A 24,235-nucleotide genomic window follows, 5' to 3' on the forward strand; every position below is an offset into this window, starting at 1 on the left:
AATGCATAATCTCGTCATCTACGTTTGACCATGATTATGGCAGTGATCATTGTTATATACGAATCTTCGTGCAATATATGTGAAAATTCGTGGTTGTCCAATTAACACGCTTGCTGATGCTACGTTCACTTTGTTGCATATAGGGCTTAAATATATGAACAAATAGTACTGCGCAAGTGTCACTAGCGTAATCTGAACGTGTTAAAGTGAATCAATACATAACTTCGTCATCTATGTTTGACCATGACTACGGTAGTGGTCATTGATATATGTGAAGCTTCGTGGAGTAGATGTGAAAATTCGTCGTTGTCCGGTTAACACGTTTGCAGATGTTCCGTTCACTTTGTTCCATATAGGGCTCAAATATGTGAACAAATTGAATGGAACAACTGTCATTAGCGTAATTTTAACGCGTTAAAATAAATTAATGTATAATTTCGTCATTTACGTTTGATCTACGTTTTTTCATCTACGTCATCTACGGCACCTACGCGAATCTTATTGATTACGTCTTTGGCAGTGTTCGTTGCTATAAATGAAACTTAATAGTTGTTGAAACCGCTCGAAAGTCGTGTTCCTAAATCATTCCCTCGTCTCGTATCGTGTTCATCAAATGGAAAAGGAGATTGTGTTTTAATGAAATCGCTTGTTACTATCAATCTTGCTGTGTCACTCGCATAGGAGAAGAAAGTGAGGAAGGAGAAAAAAATTAAGGTAAGGTCATCAATGAGCAAAATGTTTAATGTACATTAAAATTGAGTCCGCTGCAACCCTCGTGACTTTTAAAATTCCATACGTATATTGTTATACGTAACATTGCCATATTAAATATATTCGATCAAATATTCAATCTCGTTCCCTGAAAGCTGTTCCTGGATATCTGGTTGGATACTTTACGCACGGAAATAGAGAGTGTTAACAGTAACAAACCCTCTATGTAATGTTTTTGCTTTGCTCTTTTGAACAGGTAGATGACATTTTGCTTCGAAAAACGGATATATATACCACGGATATGCACATACAGAGTATGTGTATCGATATACACATTGATATACACCTTTGTACAAAGTGTCAAAAAAGTATTTATCGCGGTATTTTTTTCAAGCCATTCTACACCTTCGATTTGATGAAAATTGGTTAAATAAGTGTAGCGCAAAATTGATCTTGACCACAATTTTCAGTGTCAAATTGTTTTTCTATTGCATCATATAGTGCTCATTAGAAAGGAAAGTTCCGTTGTTTTAGAAAAAATGTTTGAAATTTCATTAATACTTAGACTGATTTTATTCATATTTTAAGGTCAAATATGGAATACAATAACATCAATACTAATATCTACTTTTTTGTGCGAATTACTTTACATTTCAATCTTCCTTGATACGCCGTGACAAGCAAAAGTGTAAACACAGCCCGTTGATTTTATGTAGAAAGCGAATGTCGAAGGTATAATGAGAAAATAGCATTATTTGACCATTCCACAAAATAATTTACCTAAATAGTAGTTAATTCTATTGGATATAATAAACGTGAAGTAGTACTAGTGGACGAAATACCTATGTTGAAACCTTGATTCGACGAGTATAATTAATGTGCAAAACTGTAAACATGGTTTGAGATGTCCATTTTTGTAAAATGTTTTGTACATTATTAATGTTAATGAAAATTAACTATTACATTTCGTTAATAATAACTTGTAGTTACTGTTACCTAATCTTTACCGATCACTTGAAAAATTAGTCTTTTACATTTATGTGTTTACTTTTTTCGCTCGTCGCAGTACATGTTTAAGTCAGATATGAAATATCTAGCGTATTCCAGCGGCTTTGATTAAATCAAAGATGTTCATATCCTTAATATTGAGAATGTTGTTAGTAAAGTAACTATTTCTATCCAAAAACAAGATATCTTTGAGACAACGTGAATTTTCGTTCCAATTTTCTTAACTTACAAGTATAAAATTTTCATCGCATGATACAATCTATCCTACAAAGTTCTTGCACACGACGAAGCTGAGAACATAGATCTTCTTCAAATATTATTTTTCTCACTGCTTCGTGTGGAATTTCTACTCGACGAGATGTTATTAAACGCTTAAAAGCTTATTATTAAACGATAACATACTTTTTCCTACATGAATGAACATGAAAGACGTCGAGTGAGGAATTAGAACAATTGTGGATGGTTGGAAACTATTATGCTGCGGTCTACCATTCGTTTTTGCCTATATATACCACGGAACAAAGGATAATTTTCACCGAATTCATCCAGAGCATATTTTCTAAGTTTTACTGTATATGATTACGCCCATTATATTATATTATGTTATTACGATGTTATCTAATTAATTGTTGTCTATTTATTTTGATACTTATATTAACCATTATTTATAACATAATATACTAAATACAATTAGTATACACAATTAGTATAGGGATTAGTATAAGAAATTTTAAACAGCTTTTTTCAAAAGAACGAATTATTTACGATCCAGGGGTTTTCTGAAACTTTCGTTTCTCGTGATGAGTACTTTATGATGCAATAAAAAATTTTGTCTGAAAATTATACTCAAGATCAATTTCATGATCCATTTTCTCTAACAGATCTCCATCTTCCACAGCTCTAACAAATAATTTTTTCACACTCTATACATTTAACATCGATTATAATTCTGATAATTGAAACACCGAACATCAATGTGTTTATTCACTACGCCAACACAGATAACAATTAACATTGATATATAATATATATTTGACGATATATATCTGAAAGAATAGAAATTTCATTTAATCGACTATATGACCATACTCGGTTAAGTACCAACAACGACTATCTATCAACCTTATCTTACTTCCTCAAAGATATAGAAAGACTTTAAAAATTTCAGCCATGTGATTTGGTCCTTTAAAATTTAGAAGTAATATAACGATAAAATACCATCAAAACCTTTAAATTTAACGCACGAAAACATGTCTTCTTTGCTAATGGCGTACTATAAATATAAATATTTGAATAAATATTGCGAATTTCATATTGCTAAAAGATTTATACTATTCGTTCGTAAATAATCGTCGGATCTATATTTAAGTTGAAACTGTTGCATTAGATCTCTTTTCTTACTTAAAATTATTTGGATTGGTAACTTGGATGTAACATGTAATTTATTCTTCCTTTATAAATAGTATACAGAAGATACCAATTCAAAGAAATGGAAGGAAAGTCTAAAAGCAAAGAAAATCTACAGGAAGATAAAACGTTCGAGCCTTGCCAGGCTATATAAGATGCTAAATAATTTCATTTTGACAATGGTCCTACATCCTATTATGCATAAATTTAATATTAATATCAGCAGGTTTCATGCCAAGTATTACATCTAACGTATAACCACAAGCCCTGGTTTTAAATGCCTTATAGTAACACCGAAAAGATTATTCAGTTGGATGTCTGACTCAACATCAATATTTTACTTAGAAGATAATACGTCGAGAGCATGTTGGTGGATGGAATGGGAGATGAATGAAGGCTTACTTCTGTAAAATACGTAAAATGGTAGTCGGAATGAATTTTGGCGCTTGGGGACAGAAAAAGAGCTGACTGACACTGTCATACACCTGAATTTATAAAATTTTGAAAATCGATGTAACCTTTGAACTTTATCGTATTCTGTTTCATAGCACAAATTATTCTTCCCGAAATGTACGTTTAGTGTTATAATATATTTGACCAACGGTTCTCAAATACTAGTTTTGCAAAAGCAATGGTGGAATTGGAGCAATTCTTTCTTCTTTCATTCTTTGAATGACCTGGATTTTCGAGTAGTCTAGTGACGATTGATCCGTACAATTAATCGATTTCTTTTTATTACACAAGTGCAAGAAATTCCGCTTTGAACGCAGATGTTGCAACATCGAATGCCTGAACCCCACAGAAGATCCGACCGCATTTAATGTCACTACCGTCGATGATTCACCCAGAAATGGTTCACTTCAGAACCATAGTCCCATATCTGGAAGCGTCAATCACTATGTGTCACATAGTCATATGTGGATGCTGAGCTTATTGATGGTAATTGTAATATTTTAATTTTTTTTATTCTATATTTTCGACTTCTTTTTTCGAGTAGAATCACCAATTTTCCGCTTGTACTATCAATTACCAACCAGCCCGTATGACAAAATTCTATTTTAAACACAAAACTCGCCACGAGTGGCTATTTTGTTTACGAAATTAAACGAATTTAATAAATGAAATGGCAAGGAAGGAACTACAAGTGACCGTCAAACTATTTTTATGCTTGAAAAGTAATTCGCGAAGTAATATAAAATAATACTACTGATTTGTGTCAGAATTTTTCAGAATTTTTTCTTAATCTCTTGTTTTTTCCCTTCAAATTTATTATTTATTATTTATTCGGTGTCACGAAAACCGATTAAATATTGTCAGTTTGCTGAACTTTCTTTGAATTGGTATCTTCTGTATACTATTTATAAAGGAAGAATAAATTACATGTTACATCCAAGTTACCAATCCAAATAATTTTAAGTAAGAAAAGAGATCTAATGCAACAGTTTCAACTTAAATATAGATCCGACGATTATTTACGAACGAATAGTATAAATCTTTTAGCAATATGAAATTCGCAATATTTATTCAAATATTTATATTTATAGTACGCCATTAGCAAAGAAGACATGTTTTCGTGCGTTAAATTTAAAGGTTTTGATGGTATTTTATCGTTATATTACTTCTAAATTTTAAAGGACCAAATCACATGGCTGAAATTTTTAAAGTCTTTCTATATCTTTGAGGAAGTAAGATAAGGTTGATAGATAGTCGTTGTTGGTACTTAACCGAGTATGGTCATATAGTCGATTAAATGAAATTTCTATTCTTTCAGATATATATCGTCAAATATATATTATATATCAATGTTAATTGTTATCTGTGTTGGCGTAGTGAATAAACACATTGATGTTCGGTGTTTCAATTATCAGAATTATAATCGATGTTAAATGTATAGAGTGTGAAAAAATTATTTGTTATAGCTGTGGAAGATGGAGATCTGTTAGAGAAAATGGATCATGAAATTGATCTTGAGTATAATTTTCAGACAAAATTTTTTATTGCATCATAAAGTACTCATCACGAGAAACGAAAGTTTCAGAAAACATACTTTTTGCTTCAAATAATTAAGATAAAATTTAGATACGGGGCTTTCAGCTTATGAAAGTCGAAGAGAAGATATATATTCCATTTGGTCATATTCTATTTAAATTCGTAACTACTCGTTCCATTTACGTTATTAATAAAACATTTTTCTCGTCAAGCTATCTAACAGAAAGACCTTTTTGTCACTCTAAATTGCCTCAAAAGAAAATCCCTTGTCAAACATACCATGTTTCTCGTACGAAAATCCAAAAAGGATTTTCCAAAAAGATATATTCAGTGAACCATGGTTTGTGACTGGTGAGCTTGAAAAGAGATGAAGCGTCGAAGCGTCAAAGTTTATATTCCACGAAGCTCTCGACCCTTCTATCTCAATAATCCTGATCAAAATTCGAATGAACTACCCAACGAAACGATCACCGTTTTCTATAGAATCTCTTTAAGCATTCTTCATTAAGGAATAGTCAGATTTTACCCCATTACGTTCTTCCATCACAATCTTCGTAATGATGAATAAAAAAATAAAAGCTTTTAAAACCCGACAGCGCTGTCATTTTCTAAAAACGTCGTCTTTATACTCCTGATGGCCACGAGCACATCCGACTATCAAATATAAAATGCATTGTGAGTGTGTCATCAGCATAATTTTCGTGAAAAGAGCAATTTTTCTTGATAACTATAATTTGTAACATAGATTAAAATCGCTGATTTGATCCCTCTGATATTGTTGTCTTATGAGAGTTTCGCCTGGTCTTAATTGGTTCTGTTGATTCTTATCGTTGTGAAAAGTCGATTCGCTATATATCTTTTGTATAGAGAACTATTATGTGATGTAAGAGTGTAATGTTGTAATATTTGTGATCCTTACTTTATTAATTTTGTCACTGAGCCGTTCTTTGGTTCGTTGAGCAGTTCATGTTCCCTACTTGTTTCGCTTGGGACTTTCATAATTTTCGTAATTACAATAAAAGGTTTAATTTGTAATAAGTTAAAGATTTGGTCCCTTGCTTTATGATGTATGAGAACCTTTGAACTAACAACTTTGAAGTGACAATTGAACGAGAACTGACAATATTTAATCGGTTTTCGTGACACCGAATAAATAATAAATAATAAATTTGAAGGGAAAAAACAAGAGATTAAGAAAAAGTTCTGAAAGAGACACAAATCAGTAGTATTATTTTATATTACTTCGCGAATTACTTTTCAAGCATAAAAATAGTTTGACGGTCACTTGTAGTTCCTTCCTTGCCATTTCATTTATTAAATTCGTTTAATTTCGTAAACAAAATAGCCACTCATGGCGAGTTTTGTGTTTAAAATAGAATTTTGTCATACGGGCTGGTTGGTAATTGATAGTACAAGCGGAAAATTGGTGATTCTACTCGAAAAAAGAAGTCGAAAATATAGAATAAAAAAAATTAAAATATTACAATTACCATCAATAAGCTCAGCATCCACATATGACTATGTGACACATAGTGATTGACGCTTCCAGATATGGGACTATGGTTCTGAAGTGAACCATTTCTGGGTGAATCATCGACGGTAGTGACATTAAATGCGGTCGGATCTTCTGTGGGGTTCAGGCATTCGATGTTGCAACATCTGCGTTCAAAGCGGAATTTCTTGCACTTGTGTAATAAAAAGAAATCGATTAATTGTACGGATCAATCGTCACTAGACTACTCGAAAATCCAGGTCATTCAAAGAATGAAAGAAGAAAGAATTGCTCCAATTCCACCATTGCTTTTGCAAAACTAGTATTTGAGAACCGTTGGTCAAATATATTATAACACTAAACGTACATTTCGGGAAGAATAATTTGTGCTATGAAACAGAATACGATAAAGTTCAAAGGTTACATCGATTTTCAAAATTTTATAAATTCAGGTGTATGACAGTGTCAGTCAGCTCTTTTTCTGTCCCCAAGCGCCAAAATTCATTCCGACTACCATTTTACGTATTTTACAGAAGTAAGCCTTCATTCATCTCCCATTCCATCCACCAACATGCTCTCGACGTATTATCTTCTAAGTAAAATATTGATGTTGAGTCAGACATCCAACTGAATAATCTTTTCGGTGTTACTATAAGGCATTTAAAACCAGGGCTTGTGGTTATACGTTAGATGTAATACTTGGCATGAAACCTGCTGATATTAATATTAAATTTATGCATAGTAGGATGTAGGACCATTGTCAAAATGAAATTATTTAGCATCTTATATAGCCTGGCAAGGCTCGAACGTTTTATCTTCCTGTAGATTTTCTTTGCTTTTAGACTTTCCTTCCATTTCTTTGAATTGGTATCTTCTGTACACTATTTATAAAGGAAGAATAAATTACATGCTACATCCAAGTTACCAATCCAAATAATTTTAAGTAAGAAAAGAGATCTAATGCAGCAGTTTCCACTTAAATATAGATCCGACGATTATTTACGAACGAATAGTATAAATCTTTTAGCAATATGAAATTCGCAATATTTATTCAAATATTTATATTTATAGTACGCCATTAGCAAAGAAGACATGTTTGCGTGCGTTATCGATTTTACGCTTTTGCCACGCAAACATGGAAATTGCGATTCGAAATTGAATTTGCACTGGAAACGGTTGACGTTACGACATCAATAACATATTTCAAAAACACTGACGATATCATACGGAATCAGAGAGATTCTATGAGAAGTTAAACGCATAATCATCCTATTGTAAATAACAGGAACAGAAAGTACACAAGGAATAATACAGAATCATCCTATCATCCTATCCTATTATACAGGATTGCTTTGATTCGAGCTCAAACATAGGGAAATCTGAAAGAATTTTTCGCAGAATTTCCTTCCCCTTTGAATTGGCTTTTATACAAAACGACTTTAACCTTTTCAGGGAAATACCTATAGAGTGTGACGATCTATGATTTTAAATAGAGGGGTATATCTGAAAAGAGGTGGATGTAAAACGTAGCATATAAAACGTAGATCAAATCTTTATTCAAGGATTTTTTCTCTTCGCAGAGAATCAGGTTTTCAAGAACGATCGAATATGTATGCACTTGATTTACACGTGAAGTTGTCATTAAAAATATTGTTGCGTTTAAAAAGATAAATATTGATTTAAATTTAATGAAATTGTTAGTCCAATTGTTTTAAGCTTAAAGATATGTAGGTGTCACATTTATATATTGAAAACCTGGGAGCGGCATTAATTAACAAACCTAGTCACGCGCACACGTACTTTAAAACCATGCTTGAAAATCGATATTCCCTGAAACAATGCATCGTTCTGCGCTTCCAATTTATTTTCGCACGAAGAATCAGTCCATTCATCGTTGCCGTCACCATCGCTACTGTAATCTATATTACTCGAATAAATTCTATATCTTGATGGGAAAATCGCATATTTTAACGAACTTTCTGTGTTTTTTTTATGATTTTAATTGGCAATTTCCGAAATTGAACTATAGCTTGAGAATAAACCGATAATATTTGAGGGTATATATACATACATCATGTTTTTGATGGGTTTTGTAGTAAAATAATTGTAGAAAAAGCAAACTTTTTAAGAAAAAATTACCATATTCGAGTAATAAATTATAGAAAATTACCAATGTAATTTAAAACTTCAAAAGAAGAATCTATTACACGTAATAAAGAGAAGGACTTGTTCACGAACGGTAATTCAACAAATACAGTCGTTGCAGAAACATAGTTTTACAAGGGAGAAGAATCTCTCTAGGAACTCGACGATGTCACGTCAAGCGAAAATTCAATAAAGTGATTACTAACCGTATCACCAGCGGCAATCGTGTTGCGGCAATTCGTAAATAAGTTAGTCGTCTATTTGGAGAAACGTCGCTGGCAATATCGTCACATTTTAATTACGTCAGCGCTATCAATTGGTCTTGGAAGAAAGTTTTCCATTATCTACTTTTGCCCACGGCGTCGTTCCAACAAATGAATCCGAGCTTTGAATCGCTTTCTCTTATATCACGAATTTGTAACGGTGTTTCTTCAAACTATAAACGATTGTAATGAATGCCTTTGCGTACAAAGACTGATACCTGGTTTGACTAGAAGCTTCAGCTAATTAGTGCCCCAGTTAATTTGGATGTTCACTACCACGCCACGTCCCCCCCCCCTCAAAAGTGGCTTGGTGTCCTCCACGTAAAAAAAAAAAAGAAAAAGAAAAAGGAAAAAAAAAGAAAAAGAGAAAGGAAAAAAAAAGAAAAAGATAAAGGGAAAAAAAAGAAAAAAAGAAAGGAAAAAAAAGAAATAGAAAAAGGGGAACAAAAGAAAAAGAGAAAGAAAAAGAAAAAGAAAAAAAAAAGTTAATTTGGATGTTATAAAATGTTATATAACCAAGAACTTATCTTCTACTTGGTAGTCGCATAAGAGAAGACCGAGCCATTGAATCGCTCAAATAGATTAGCTGATTCGCTTAACGTAATTTTACTTCCGATGACGTAAACAAGAGCAGAAAGTACACAAGTAATAATACAGAAATGTCAAATGTACAGAAGAATAAATTTCGTTAAATCATTAGCACGTAACATTTCCTTATAATTCCATTTGTGTATAGCAAAATAGCTTGTGTGCTTTCATGAATTATAATTGATATTTAGAAGCTTTCATGTAGGTAGATATATAACTCGTGTTAATTAGTAATTTAACAATACATCATGACAACATATCATTTTCGTTTCTTCGTTTATCTCGTTATGCGCGTAAACGAATGTGTAAATAAAGACATATAATCAACGATAACATGTAGTGGCAAACATGATAATTATCGACAAAGGAGAATATTGGTGAAATGATTGTGGGTGATTTCACTCGGTGTATCGGTACATAAACTTTGATAGACATTGCCGGTGGATTCGCTGTCGGTGAAATCGTGTCGATGAAATAATTGTCAGTGATTTAAAGATAACCCAATTTATTGATCTCCCCTTCATAGAGTTGTACGTCTCTCTATAAAACATATTCTACCTGGAAGGGCTGAAACATTTAGCTTAGTCACACTAAACTGGACTGGACTGCAAGTAAGAAGATTGAAATGCAAAATTCACGTGTGAGCGCAACGGTTTAGATGGAAAGTTCGATAAGGCGATTATGTATATTAACCCGAAAGAAAGCTCATGGCTTTGCAACGCGTTACACGCAACACGGAATTTCCCTCGCTGAAATAATCCTATTAGAACGATACGATTTTCCTTAACAGATCTCGCAATGTAATTCTCCCTCTACAACTTTTTATTAGGTTTGAAACACGAGAGTTTCGAAGCTCTGCAAAGTCTCGCGAATCTAGAAGTCGAGTTTCAACGTATTTTCGCTTCTTATTTTATAGCTGTTAATAGTTATTATCTCACTCTGCACGTACATCAAACGAGTACTTATGTAAATCCAAAGGAAACGGAAACAACCGAGAATAATTGAGGATAATTCGAATACGTACCGATTAGTAAAGTGTTTGGCAAAGAAAAAAAAAGGAAAATTGTATCGGAGAAGTAGGGGAAAAACGGTGGCGTACATCAAGCAATCTTTATGGCTGTAATACATTTATTATTCATTTATGTTCATTTTCTATCGCGTAACAGACGTTGAAATAACTGGCAGAACGAGCATATAAATCTTGTATCGCTCGACCTGACTTTTCCCGATGGAAAAATATTCACCAGCCTGGGATCGTGCATCGCTAATTACTCCGTTCTACTTTTCGAACGCGTTTCCATCCATACAGAAAAGCAAGAAGGCAAACCCTATCGCACAGTCATGAAGAGATGCAAAAGCAAGAAACCAACCAACGACATGCCGATCGACATGGTGGAAGCAGTCCTACAGAGGCTATTCACCATGGGACACGGACCCTCCCATTACGAGGGCCGCGAAGAGGCAGAGACCGAAGAAGAAGGAGACATCAGCTTCAGCGTCGTCATCGGCGAAGGCGATGTCGTCGATGCCGCCGGAAGAATGAACACCAAGAAGGCTGCAGGAGTCGATGGAAGACTCCTGGACTGCTGGAAGCAGGAGCTGGAAGCAAGCTGGAACCAGACTGCTGGAAGACGGCCAGAGTAATACTGCTAAGGAAGCCGGGAAAGGATCCCAGTCTCCCTAACGCGTACCGGCCGATAAGCATACTCCCAGCCATGAGCAAGATCTGGGAAAAATGCTTTAAGAAGATCATCGAGAGATGCATCGGAACGGACCCGTTCCATCGGAGGCAGTATGGGTTCAGAAAGAAGAATTAGCTTAGCGAATACCGATAAGAACAGGAAGAAGCTGAAACGGGCACAACGAACGGCCCTGTGCATAACAACGACGGCATATCGTACCGTCTCTCACGCGGCACTTTGCGTGTTGACCGGAAATCTCCCGATCTACATAAAGATAAAGATGCTCGGAGAGACTTACGAATGGAACAAGATCCATAAGACCAAGATCGGCGCGGATGACGGCAACGAGCTGAAGGGGGAACTGGAGGCGCAAGGAAATTAATACCGAGTGCGCTGCTATTTACCAAAAAGAAGATGGACATCGATCATCACACCATGCAGCTGTTAACCGGGCATGGGAGCGTGGCGGCACTCGACACTAACTAGTGTCGGACGACGGCAGCGACATCTACAGCCCCCAGTGACAATTACAGCGGACCAGGCCCAACTACCACAGCTATCACGCACGTCCAATAAATATATAACGCACACACGGCCACCTCTACAGGAGTTTCGGTGTCTATAGAAAGAGGATTGGCAAGTGCAGCGACAGCAACTGTCTCGACTGTGGAGACCCTAACGACGATGCAGAGCACGCCCTCTTCACGTGCCCGAAGTGAACGTACAGAAGGATTGAGCTGGAGAACGCTCTTGGCGAGAACATAGACGTGGACAATCTGATCGCCACGGTGATCGCCAGGAACGAGAGCTGAGATAAATTCAGGCAATTTCGCAAGACCGTCATGTCTCACAGGAGGGTGACAGCGAAGGCCTTGAAGGAAGCAAAGAGGAGAACGAGAGCAACAACAACTACGCGGAGCAGTGAAGGCAGAGATACAAGACAACAAAGAACCACAGAAGGAGATCAGCCCAGTATTCTGAACTAGCTGAGAAGATGACGAGAGCAATACAGAATATACAGAATAACTGCCTGAAGAAGAAGATACAACGGGGCATGAAAGGACAACCCTGATGACTGCCGACAGGTTTTACCGGGGTTGTCTGTCCTCAAAGTAAAGGAAAAAGGAGGAGGGGTTTTTAGTGGGTATGGCAACAACATCCGCCCGAGTCCCACATAACCCAGTGATGCGGATCACTGGGTATGCGTAACAGCATTTTCCCCTCCTCACGCAAAAAAAAAAAAAAAAAAAAAAAACTATCACACTCTATCAATTTTAAGTTGATAATTTCGTTATTATATAATTTTTCTTAGTCTAAACTGAATCCAGGAAGAAGAACTTTCATCCAATTACATACTTCATTAATTCATGAATTATATTCGTTACCGTACCTACAAAAAGAAAGTTGACTGATATAAAAATTCAAAGGATAGAATTTCTAAGCTCGCGATTGGAAACAGATTCAGTTCAATGGTTTAATTTGCCATTTAATTGAATTCTCTGGCAATTTCAGCGAACTGTGGGCTTTAAAAGCGTCCCGCATTCAAACGCAAGACTTCTCCTCCACCTTTCCCTTTCTTTCAATTCCAACCTCAAGTAATTGACCAATTAATTCGAAGATATATTTACATGCTTGCAAGGGATTCAAACAACTTCGTTGCGTTAAATTCGCAATTATAACCAACACGAATGTCTCAATCAATGTGCAGCTCGAAACAAATAAAAGATAATTAACTTTTCAATATAACGATTGATATGTTTGATGAAGAAAAATGTATGAATTTTTAAAAACGTCTCCTAGTACATTTAGCATTTTTATAGTAAAAACTTAGAACACACACGCACACATATACTATTCCATGAAATGATTTACACAGCTATGAGTCTAATCCTATCATATTATAAAGGGATGAACGAACTTTTCCTAATAAATATAACTTTATACAAAATCTTGTTTAAAAAAATTAGTTTTTTATTCTCATTAAATTAATTTAATATCAGAATATATAATTTTAGTCGTTATCAAAATTTTATGTCAAATGCGTTCATAGATATATATATAAATAAATGTCTAATCCTATGTATTTATTTCAACTGAAATCTTAACTTAAATATTTATTAACAATATTCTGACGAATATGCAATGAAAGATAAAAACAACTATATTTTTCTTATAGAATGTCTCATGCTTCTTACTCATTTTATGTTTCTCGTTGTCAGTGCGTAACTACTTATCAGCCGCAGGAATGCTAAGTTTTACTACTGAGAAACGAAGAGACATATAGATGCAAATATACGCTATCTCGCGTGAAAAAACATCAGATACATTAACCAGAAGGAATATCCGATACATATAAAATTCAGAGCGTAGTTATTTATACATACGGGATATTTCTTTCTGTATGAAATATTCTTTCTTCTGAATTCTTATTATAAATGTATGTCCATTTCCTACCTTAAAATGTCTCTCCTTTGAAAAACTCCATTTATATATAACGATCAACAAAATATTACCAATAAAAATATTAAAACGAGATGCTGAAAGAACCTTTTAATGAAGTACAAATGATTATTTCAACTTTAATTCTGTTAAATTTGAATTGAATCATTTATAAACCGAACAGGTGTATAAAATTTTATTGCGTAAAAATCGTGAAGCTGAAAATTAGGAACGAATAACGAATGGGTAACCTAGTTTCATTAAAAGGTACGTGTACGCCGATCCGCGTAACAACTTCGACACTCCAATTATTATAAAGCATGTATCCTTCAGAGATTTTTTGCGCGAACGCAAGATACCTTTTACACGCGCAACTGAATAAGTGGAACGTGATTTTCAATATTTCTTCTTGTAGAACTTGTAACAACGTAACTGTTTCACGAATATTTTCCCTGACACTTTTACAACGATCCGTAGAAATCTCCTTTTCTAATTAATAATTTCAGCATTTCTCTGAACAGTTTCGTTGCGATTCAAAAATATACAAAGCTTACGACGTGGTTGTTTAAAAATATTTATATGTAACAAGATTTCGAATTTGTCACATCAATCGCGATCTCAGCAGGTGTAAATTAATTCGTTCTAATGAACGAATAAATTAAACGGCTCGTGACAAAAATTATCCCTGTCCATGTTTGTCTTTCTAAAACTAATTCAAGGCGAGTTAAATGAATCGCTGTGTACCCTATTCGCGCAGCATGTGTTTTAACGACCAGCATGCAAGCGTTAACGGTGTACTTATTAATTAACGGTAACTTATTAATTAATTAAATTCGTGTATATCAAGTTTCCTATCATTTAATACTTTCGTGTAACTACAGAGATTTGATACTATGAAATGAAATATAAAACTTGGTAAAAAAACGCGCTTCATTAGGAAATGAGGGTGATGATGCAAATATTTTTTGTAGCCATTATATAGAATTTCGATGGTATAATTAATCAGTATCAACTTACCAGCCCCTGACGGGACGAAAGTGACGAAAATAATTTGCAAACAGATGAAGATTGCAAGTATTTTCGAGTCCTTCATGGTTGTAAAAAATCAGGTAATGTTATCGCTGTAGAATATGGGAAAATCAGGCGTTTCAATATGAGTTGTGCGGGCACTGGAGTGCGTAGACCAGAAATATCTGCGACAAAAATCAGAATACATTTGTTTTCGCATGATTGGATCAGTTTTGTGTAGGACTAAGCTGATTGAACCTAACACGGGATAATTGTCCAACTTACGACCTTAACAAGCTCGCTTGATTCCCTGTAAGTGCTTGAAACTGATGCTTGTATTCTTTCCAGATTAACAAGCTTTGCCCCCCCCTCCCTCTCTATTTCCTTAGATCGAGTTAGACTGCCACAACATATTATCTTTCTTCTTTTCTTTTCTTTTCTTTCGATCTTTTAAAGCCTTAAATCGCTGGTTATTACAGTGTATACATTCAATTACCCTGTAAGTCGTAAGTACATGTTTTACGTTATTTTTCATTTTCCAGCTAAATTCCACAAAAACAAGAAATATACTTCCAACGTGTTTTCACGTGTCTCTAGCAAAGATCTCAAAAACAAGTTGCGGCGCAATTTAAAACGACAAATAGCACCGTGTGTCTCGTTGTGGCAACGCACGTGTAACGTAAATCACATCAGAGACCAGGACACACACACACACACCGCGGGCAGGATGGTGTCCCGGTTGGCATACTTCGAACCCGATGGACCGATGAGGGAAACACATGGCGACCTTGGCGACAATGTATATTGCCGGAGTACCTGAGGATTCATTTATGGACTAACGGTCCTTCCACAAAATGTTCTAGAAGCGTAGCAACGGTCACGTACGCCTACAGGGTAGTGGGGATAATGAGGGAACAGATGTCACCGAAAGTAAAAAGATTGTAAGAGACTCAGTCTCGTACGGTCACGGCTAGAGCTCAGAAGTGTCTTATAAGTGTATAAACGAAGGAAAAATAAAGTTTTCTTCTTTCTTTTAAATTTTCTTTTATTTTACGTGACACACGCTTCGTCAGCTTTTTAAAAGCGCTCTCTGTCTGCTTTTTTCTCTCTTCACCGCCTATTTTTTTTTAACGAGTTTTTTCTTAACGAGTGAAACCGTTTATACGAGGACGGGAGCACAGAAATGACGTACTGGCAATTCTGTTTTGTGATGACACAAGCAGCCCGGTTTCAGTGAATTAAACCTGGCCCCAAGCTTCCAATTATCTCTCCCTTCCTTTCCTTTATTTTTCCCTTCTATATCGAGTTTGAGGTTTTCTAAATTTCCATTACAATCAACTATGGCTTTTCTCTATTTTATATGTTAGCCGATGATTCATGGCAAAGGCGTCGGCTGTAAAAATATTTGGAGTTGCAACAGCAACAAGTGTGTTTTCTCAAACAGAAAATATTGGAAGCGTACTCGTTGGCAAAACAGTTCACGGATAGTTCGTCCTCTGCTTGTTATTTGTTTCAATACCGTTAGCAAATAAATTCATGAAACATAGTGTGTTTCAACCGTTCGCGGAGAGACGCGAACGCTGGATAACGCGTCAACGAAAGTCATAAATTCTCGTTACTATTAAACAATCGACGCCACTAACTGATTGATCCTCTATTTCTATTACCAGAATAGAGGTGGTTAGGTTTGAGTGTATACGAACAACTATACTGGGTTGGTTGATAAAAGTTTAATAAAAATAACGAAACAACAAGTTCAGTCAAAGATCAACAATTATAAACGAAAAAGATAACAGTCAAGGTTTGTTTAGCGGTTTGCTTATAACGAGACCTATCGCACAAGCAACAGCTTGAGACAGACGTTATGTGTTAGATTCGATTCAATGTGTAACGTTCGACGCGTCACAAGGAACTGATCGACTTTAGATGATTTCTTTGTCTCATCTTTAAGACGACCCCCACTATACTTAGGTCACGCCACCGTTCGCGCCTATGATCACGTATGTCTGTTCTTGCGTGGAAAACGTAACGGACCAAATTCGACGTTTCGAGAACTCGCTGCTTGGCGATAGCTATGCGCTCGTCGATACATTGTATATGATCCGGCGGTCAGATAAGACGATCTGACTGAGACATTGTAGGGCCGCGAGTGACGGTTAGAAAATACAGCCTGTGTTAAGCCTCGTGGCGTAACATCCTCCCCCCGTTGAGAGGGTACCGATCAAATGATATGGTGTGGAGTCAGGTGCGTCGCTGACGAATCTCCTTCGCTCCGTGTGGGTGGTCGGACTCGTCTGGATCTGGGTGAATGGGTAAGGGGACCAGTCTTTTGACGCCACGATCCAGGGTAGTTGTTGCCGTCTGCACGGTAGCGGTCCGTATGATTCCGTCGACTCCTGGATGGACCTTGATCACGCGGCCCAAAGGCCATTGCATGGATGGTACGTTATCCTCCCTGAGGACTACTACGGTGCCTTCTCGGATGTCGTGACTGCCCTTGCTCCATTTGTTTCGGATGTTTAGCTCGTTCAGGTACTCTCGATGCCAGCGGCGCCAGAAATGTTGTTTGACCCTTTGAATGTGTTGCCAGCTGGAGAGACGATTGGATGGAGTGTCCCGGAAATCTCGTTCTCGAAAGCTTGTTAATGCATCTCCGATGAGGAAGTGACCGGGAGTAAGGACAAGAAGATCGTTTGGGTCAGATGATATTGGAGTCAGAGGACGGGAGTCGAAGATAGACTCGATTTCAATGATCAGTGTGTTCAAGTTTTCGAATGTTAAGAGCTCGTTACCTGCGACACGTCTGAGATGTCGTTTGAAGGACTTCACCGCAGCCTCCCACAACCCGCCAAAGTGAGGTGAGTTGGGAGGAATGAAGTGCCATTCGATCCGTCGATCGGCTAAAAAGGAGTGAACCTTTACCTTATGATCGTCGGACTGCAGGAGGTTTCGGAGCTCTCGTAATTCGTTGTTGGCGCCAACGAAGTTGGCACCGTTGTCAGAATAAATTGTTACACAGAATCCTCGGCGAGCGATGAATCTTCGCCGAGCAGCAATGAAGGCCTCGCTAGTGAGATCGGTGACCAGCTCGAGGTGGACTGCTTTAACTGCAAGACATACGAAGATTGCTACATATACCTTGATTTTGCGTCGGTTGCGATCCTTTCGTTCCTTGATGTAGAACGGTCCGCAATAATCAATTCCGACGTTGGTAAATGGACGAGATTCCGTTATCCGTGCAGCTGGAAGGTCGCCCAGTACGTAATCCACTGGAGGTGGATTGGCTCGGCAGCAACATACGCACTTCTTCAGCGTGCTCCAAACTTGACTACGGCCGTCGATAGGCCAATAAGATCTCCTTAAGGCATATAAGGTAGCTTGAGTTCCGGAGTGGAGATTTAGGAGGTGTTCATGCTCGATAATGTGTGCTGTAACTGAGGATTTGGGTAGAATGATTGGGTGTTTCTGAGTGAAGGGCATTGGTGAGTGACTGAGTCGGCCTCCGACTCGCAATATCTCGTCCTTGTCCAGAAATGGATTGAGTCGTTGCACCTTCCCCTTCACTGCAGAATTTCGATCTGTTCGGAGAGTACGTATTTCATCTGGAAAATAGCAGAGCTGTAACAATTTGACCAATTTGTTATGCGCATTGGTTAAATCATGTGTGGTTAGAGGTCCCCCCCGATCCTGTTTTTGTCTCCATCGGAAGCAACGAGCGGCAATTCTTATCAGCTTGGGCCAAGAAGAAAATCTCTCCAGTCCAGTAGACTGTGGTCAGGCGGAGTCACGGACAGACATGTTGCCTTCTTCTGCTCTGGTATTTCAGCTAATGGTACCGGGTTCCACGTCGGCCAGTATTTTTCAGGTTGTTGGAGCCATTCCGGTCCATGTTGCCAAATGGTTGATCGCAAGAAGTCTTCGGGTGATTGGCCTCGCGATATGAGATCTGCAGGGTTTTCGGTAGTGGGAATGTGGCGCCAATCGGAGGTGTGAGTTTTCTGTTGAATCTCTGTCACACGATTCGCGACGAAGGCTTTCAGCGTATGGGGTGATGTATTAATCCAATGTAGAACGATTGTAGAATCAGTCCAGTAAACGGTCCGAGAAATGTTGCTTGGTAACGCTTGAAGGACTGTAGTGGCCAATGATGTGAGAAGAAGTGCTCCACTCAGTTCCAGCCTTGGAATGGTTTGTGATTTGAGTGGAGCCACCTTTGACCTTGCAGTGAGGAGTCGTGTCCAGGCATGACCCTCCGGAGTGATGGTGCGAAGGTAGACGCATGCCCCATACGCCCTTTCGCTGGCGTCGCAGAATCCGTGTAATTCAATTTCCGCTGCAGTCTTGATTATAGTTTTACGTGGAAACTTCACGTTATTTAGCAAAGGTAGCTGTGAATAATATTTGCTCCATTCTGTGTGTACGTCAGCCGGAAGAGATTCGTCCCAGTCAATTTTTAAAGTCCAAAGTCGTTGGAGCAACATTTTAGCGCGAACGATCACTGATGCCAGTAATCCAAGAGGGTCGTAGATCTTGGCAATTTCGGAGCTGACTGTTCTCTTCGTAATTCGAGAGGTGGTAGGATTGATTTTGACGGAATATAGGATCGAATAGTCAAAGGAATTCCAAACAACACCCAGAGTTTTGAAAGTTTGCGATTCGCCTAGTAGCAGCTTATCGTTTATGTCCTGCTCGGAAAGTCCTCGTAGCAGTTCCCGGTCGTTCGCTGCCCATTTTCGAATGTTTAAGCCGGCTAGTTTAAGCAATTCTATGTGCTCCGTTCTCAGTGATAGTGCCTCGTCCTTTGTATCAGCTCCTGTGAGAACATCGTCGACGTAGAAGTCTCGCTGTAAGACCATCGCTGCTCGTGGGTATCGATGTCCCTCGTCGTCTGCCCGTTGTTTCAGGCACCGAATGGCTAGATAGGGGGCCGCTGATAGCCCGAATGTCACTGTGTTAAGTTGATAGGTGTCAACTTCTCCATCAGAGTTGCGCCACAAAATTTGTTGGAATTTCCGATCCACTGGACGCACAAGAAATTGTCGATACATCTTTTCGACATCGCCTGTAATGACGTACTGATGAGAACGAAATCTTAAAAGGATAAGAAATATGTCGTCTTGTAGTTTCGGTCCCGTATGAAGTACGTCGTTTAATGAAACTCCGGTGGTTGTTGGTGCAGATCCGTCAAACACAACTCGGAGTTTTGTAGTCCGACTGGATTCTTTGATCACGCCGTGATGTGGCAGAAAATATCCGTCGTCCGTGCAGTGGTCCGTGGTAATCTTCGTCATATGTCCTAATTCCAAGTATTCTTCTATTACGGCGTGATAGTCGGCTTCGAATTGTTTGTCTCGTTGGAATCGACGGCAAAGGGAAGTGAGTCGCTTCATTGCCATGGCTTTCGAGGATCCAAGCGGAGGAGTTGTTTCGTTGAATGGGAGAGCGACAACGTATCGCCCTTCGTTGGTGCGTTGAACGTGATTTCGAAAGTGCTCCTCGCACTGTCGTTCCGCTTCCGAAATTCGTGCGGTGGGCGGTCCCTCGTCGATTTCCCAAAAACGGGCGAGGTCCGCCTGTAAAGCCGTCGTGAAGGCGTGAAATGCGTATGCTAATGATTGCGAGGTTGGGCTCCCCCCGATGACCCATCCGAATCGCGTTTTTTGCAGACGCAAGTCGGGCCCGTTTGCTTGACTGATATCAAGTTGGCCGACACAGAGTGATGCTAGTGTTGGTCCGGCGCTCAACAATATTTCGATCGGAGCAGGTCTATGGAATCTTGGATCGGCTAATTGGAGATTCCTAGGTATCTGTATATTCAGCGATCTACGGGTTGATTTGGGACCCAAGACGCGATAGTCGGTATGATTAGAAACGTCAAGTTGCGTTCGTATGTGCCGTCAATGGAGGTGATCATGGCCGTGATGTAGCGTTTCGAGATCTTCGATAACGTGTTGAGTGTTCCGATTGGGACCGAACATTTCCGTTGGTTGAGTTTTAATGAGTTAGCGAGCCTTTCGGTGATAAAGTTCATGCTAGAGCCGGTGTCTAGCAGAGCTCTACAACGAAATGGTTGAATTTCATTGTTCAAGATGTTGACCTGCGCTGTGACTAACAAGTCGTGCTGCAATGGTTCAAAAGGAGGCGAGGTCAATGAGTCCGTTTTCTGTGGTTCGGTCCCTAACACAGTCGTCTGATGCTGTCATTGTTTTCCTTGTCGTTTAGGACTGGACGATATAGTCGATCCCGATGCCGCCGTTCGCGATAACCGAGATTCGCGTTTCGGAGATGTTCGCGGAGACGTTCGGGGAGACGCTCGGCGAGACGCTTGGGGCGATGCTCGGGGAGACGATCGGGGAGACGAGGATGTGCGTCTCGAACGATGTGAGGAATGCGGGGTCGGTGAACTAGGCGAAGATCGACCGCTCGATGTTCGGTTGACACGTGTTCGTGGTTTGCTATGCCCATGGTCTTGATGCAGATACGTGTGGTGTCGCTGTCTACAGATGCGACATGACCCCGCGGAGCATTGAGTAAGAGCGTGTTCCTTGCCTAAACAATTGGTACAGAGCGACGCCCTTTTAGCGATTTCCAGGCGTTCTTTGGGCGACTTCGCTTTGAAGACATGACAATTCCATAATTCGTGTTGTCGCATGCAGATTTGACGGTGGCAGTCGAATTTTTCCTTAAGAACGTCAATGGCGATTGCGTAATTTGACTCGGTGATGGCTAATGACTGTATGCTTCGCGCGGCCCATCCAGTCAGGGCTGATCGGAGATGATAAAATTTCTGAACTGGTGCTAAATGTTCATTTTGATCTATCGTTGACGAGAAGGAATCGTAAAATGACTGCCAATCCTCGAGGGCGCCATCAAATGTAGGTATCCGAACCTCCGGTAGTTTAAGCGAAGCAGACACGCGACCGGCGGTTGATGCGCCGCTTGTCGATTGTGACGGCGTACTTCGTCGTATATTGATCAATTGTTTAGTTATTCGGCGTTGTAGTTTTTCGTATCCTTCCGCTAGTTCAATGCCGCGCGCGATCTCTCCCTCGTCTATAGCTACGATCTGGTTTTGTATGGCACGGAGTTCCGTCTCGTAGATTTCTAGACGATCTTTAATTTGTATCAAGTCGATCTCTTCCGGACAGCCTGATTGTTCGATGTCGTCCAGTTTTTTTTGCGAAGCGTGTAAACTGGGCGATATAGTAGCCCCGCTGTCGACGCAAGGTGGCGAATTCGTTTCCGGTTGCCATTATTTGTTATGTAATTGAGAGCGAAATCGTTTGAACTTACTTCTGTTGGCGATTGCCCACTTTGCGGCAGGAGGCTGTGTGGTTGCGTTTCAACCACCGAATTATACCTCTTCAAAGGTGACGACCCTTTACGTTACTGACCTCGCTGGGGTAGTAACGCTTCCGCTGCTGGTTGTGTTGGGTTCACGTGGCACTGTATGGTAGTGGGTGTCACTGGCGTGCACCTTTCACTTGACACTGAATCCGGCTCGAAGGACCAAATGCTTCAACCGTTCGCAGAGAGACGCGATCGCTAGATAACGCGTCAACGAGAGTCGTAAATTCTCGTTACGATTAAACAATCGATGCCACGAACTGATTGATCCCCTATTTCTATTACGAGAATAGAGGTGGTTAGGTTTGAGTGTATACGAACAACTATATTGGGTTGGTTGATAAAAGTTTAATAAAAATAACGAAACAACAAGTTCAGTCAAAGATCAACAATTAAAAACGAAAAAGATAACAGTCAAGGTTTGTTTAGCGGTTTGCATATAACGAGACCTATCGCACTACGCAGCTTGAGACAGACGTTATGTGTTAGATTCGATTCAATGTGTAACGTTCGACGCGTCACAAGGAACTGATCGACTTTAGATGATTTCTTTGTCTCATCTTTAAGACGACCCCCACTATACTTAGGTCACGCCACCGTTCGCGCCTATGATCACGTATGTCTGTTCTTGCGAGGAAAACGTAACGGACCAAATTCGACGTTTCGAGAACTCGCTGCTTGGCGACAGCTATGCGCTCGTCGATACATTGTATATGATCCGGCGGTCAGATAAAACGATCTGACTGCGACATTGTAGGGCCGTGAGCGACGGTTAGAAAATACAGCCTGTGGTAAGCCTCGTGGCGTAACAGATAGTGAGGAGGAAATAAAATAGCAATGCAGATACCAACTATAAACATAGCAACAAAGGGAGAAACATATTATATAAAAAACAAACAAATTAACATGGAGACAGAAGAAACAAAAGAGCAGCGGGGACAGGAAGAGAGCAATTCAGATTATGAAAGATACTATCAGGACGTGTTGAAGAGGTCACCACTTCTAGGAAAACTCCACATCTGGTCTTTTTAACTTTCTCAAGCGCTGAAGCCATCGACAGCACATAGACAAAAGAATAGCAGGGAGGCAGACCATAAACTCTAGACAGGCGACGTTGGCTTCGGGGTTTTCAGTCATAAAGTAACACTGCTAGCGTGCGGATCTGGACCAGCTCAAATTGTATTCCTGTATTTCATCATTAAGTCAAATATATACTTTGTATCTTACACTTTATCCACGCGTATTTCTCTCTTTATATACCGAATAACCTCAACAGGACGAAAGCTGGAAGCTAGCGAAGGCTAGCAAAAAACGCAAAACAACTCCAGACATAAGTGCCATAGAAAACCCAGCTACAGAAAAGCAGCGATGGCTGCAAGAATTACCATTAAGCAACTCCTTCAGCTCACTAACAGAAGAAACAGACGCTGACCCCATAAATAAAACCACAATCCAAACAAATCATATTACAAAACCACCACCAATTTTTGTTGAGGCCCAAATAATAGACCCGCTCATCGATCTACTATATAATCTAGACGAGAAAAACAACTACACAATAAAGCAAACAAAACTGGAACAAGTAAAAATTCAAACAAACACACCAGAAACATTTAGGAAAGTTATAAAAGCATTAAAAGAAAAAAATGCTATTTACCACACGTATCAGCTAAAAACTGAAAGGAGCTATAAAATTGTCATAAGAGGATTGCATCCTAAAACGAACATATATAAACTAAGCGATGAGTTAGCAAAAATTGGTCATCAAACAAGAACAATAAACAATATAACAAGATTCGACACAAAGCAACCATTACCACTATTCTTAATAGAACTGGAACCCGGAAACAACAACAAGGAAATATATGATATCAAACAAATACTAAACACAATAGTAACAGTGGAACCACCACGACACAAAAAAGATATACCTCAATGCATGCGGTGTCAACAATACGGACACACTGAAAATTATTGCAACAGAAGCCCAGCTTGCGTCAAGTGCGCAAAAAACCACTTAACTATACACTGCCCATCTTCTGGAAAAATAGAAGAAGTTAAATGCTTCAACTGTAACGGAAACCACCCAGCCAGCTATAAAGGATGTGAAGTAAGAAAACAACTACAACGTAAACTGTTCCCGCCCCTACGAAGCA

General features: G+C 38.8%; 1 protein-coding gene across 1 annotated transcript; it reads right to left on the reverse strand.

Moving 5' to 3' along the window:
* Positions 1-17,003: 17,003 nt before the first annotated feature.
* LOC126927026 (uncharacterized) lies at positions 17,004-23,045 on the reverse strand. Its single transcript, XM_050743306.1, has 2 exons — positions 22,026-23,045; positions 17,004-20,305 (listed from the first exon to the last, which is right to left on the reverse strand). The coding sequence occupies exon 2, from the start codon at positions 20,126-20,128 to the stop codon at positions 18,461-18,463; it is 1,668 nt and encodes a 555-aa protein (XP_050599263.1). The 5' UTR covers positions 20,129-20,305; positions 22,026-23,045; the 3' UTR covers positions 17,004-18,460.
* Positions 23,046-24,235: the final 1,190 nt, after the last annotated feature.

The sequence above is a fragment of the Bombus affinis genome, unplaced genomic scaffold, assembly GCF_024516045.1.
Source record: "Bombus affinis isolate iyBomAffi1 unplaced genomic scaffold, iyBomAffi1.2 ctg00000070.1, whole genome shotgun sequence".
Taxonomy (NCBI): Eukaryota; Metazoa; Arthropoda; class Insecta; order Hymenoptera; family Apidae; genus Bombus; species Bombus affinis.

Bases quoted from the DNA above. Each gene is read 5' to 3' on its own strand.
- LOC126927026 (XM_050743306.1), bottom strand. From the start codon at position 20,128: ATGGCAATGAAGCGACTCACTTCCCTTTGCCGTCGATTCCAACGAGAC.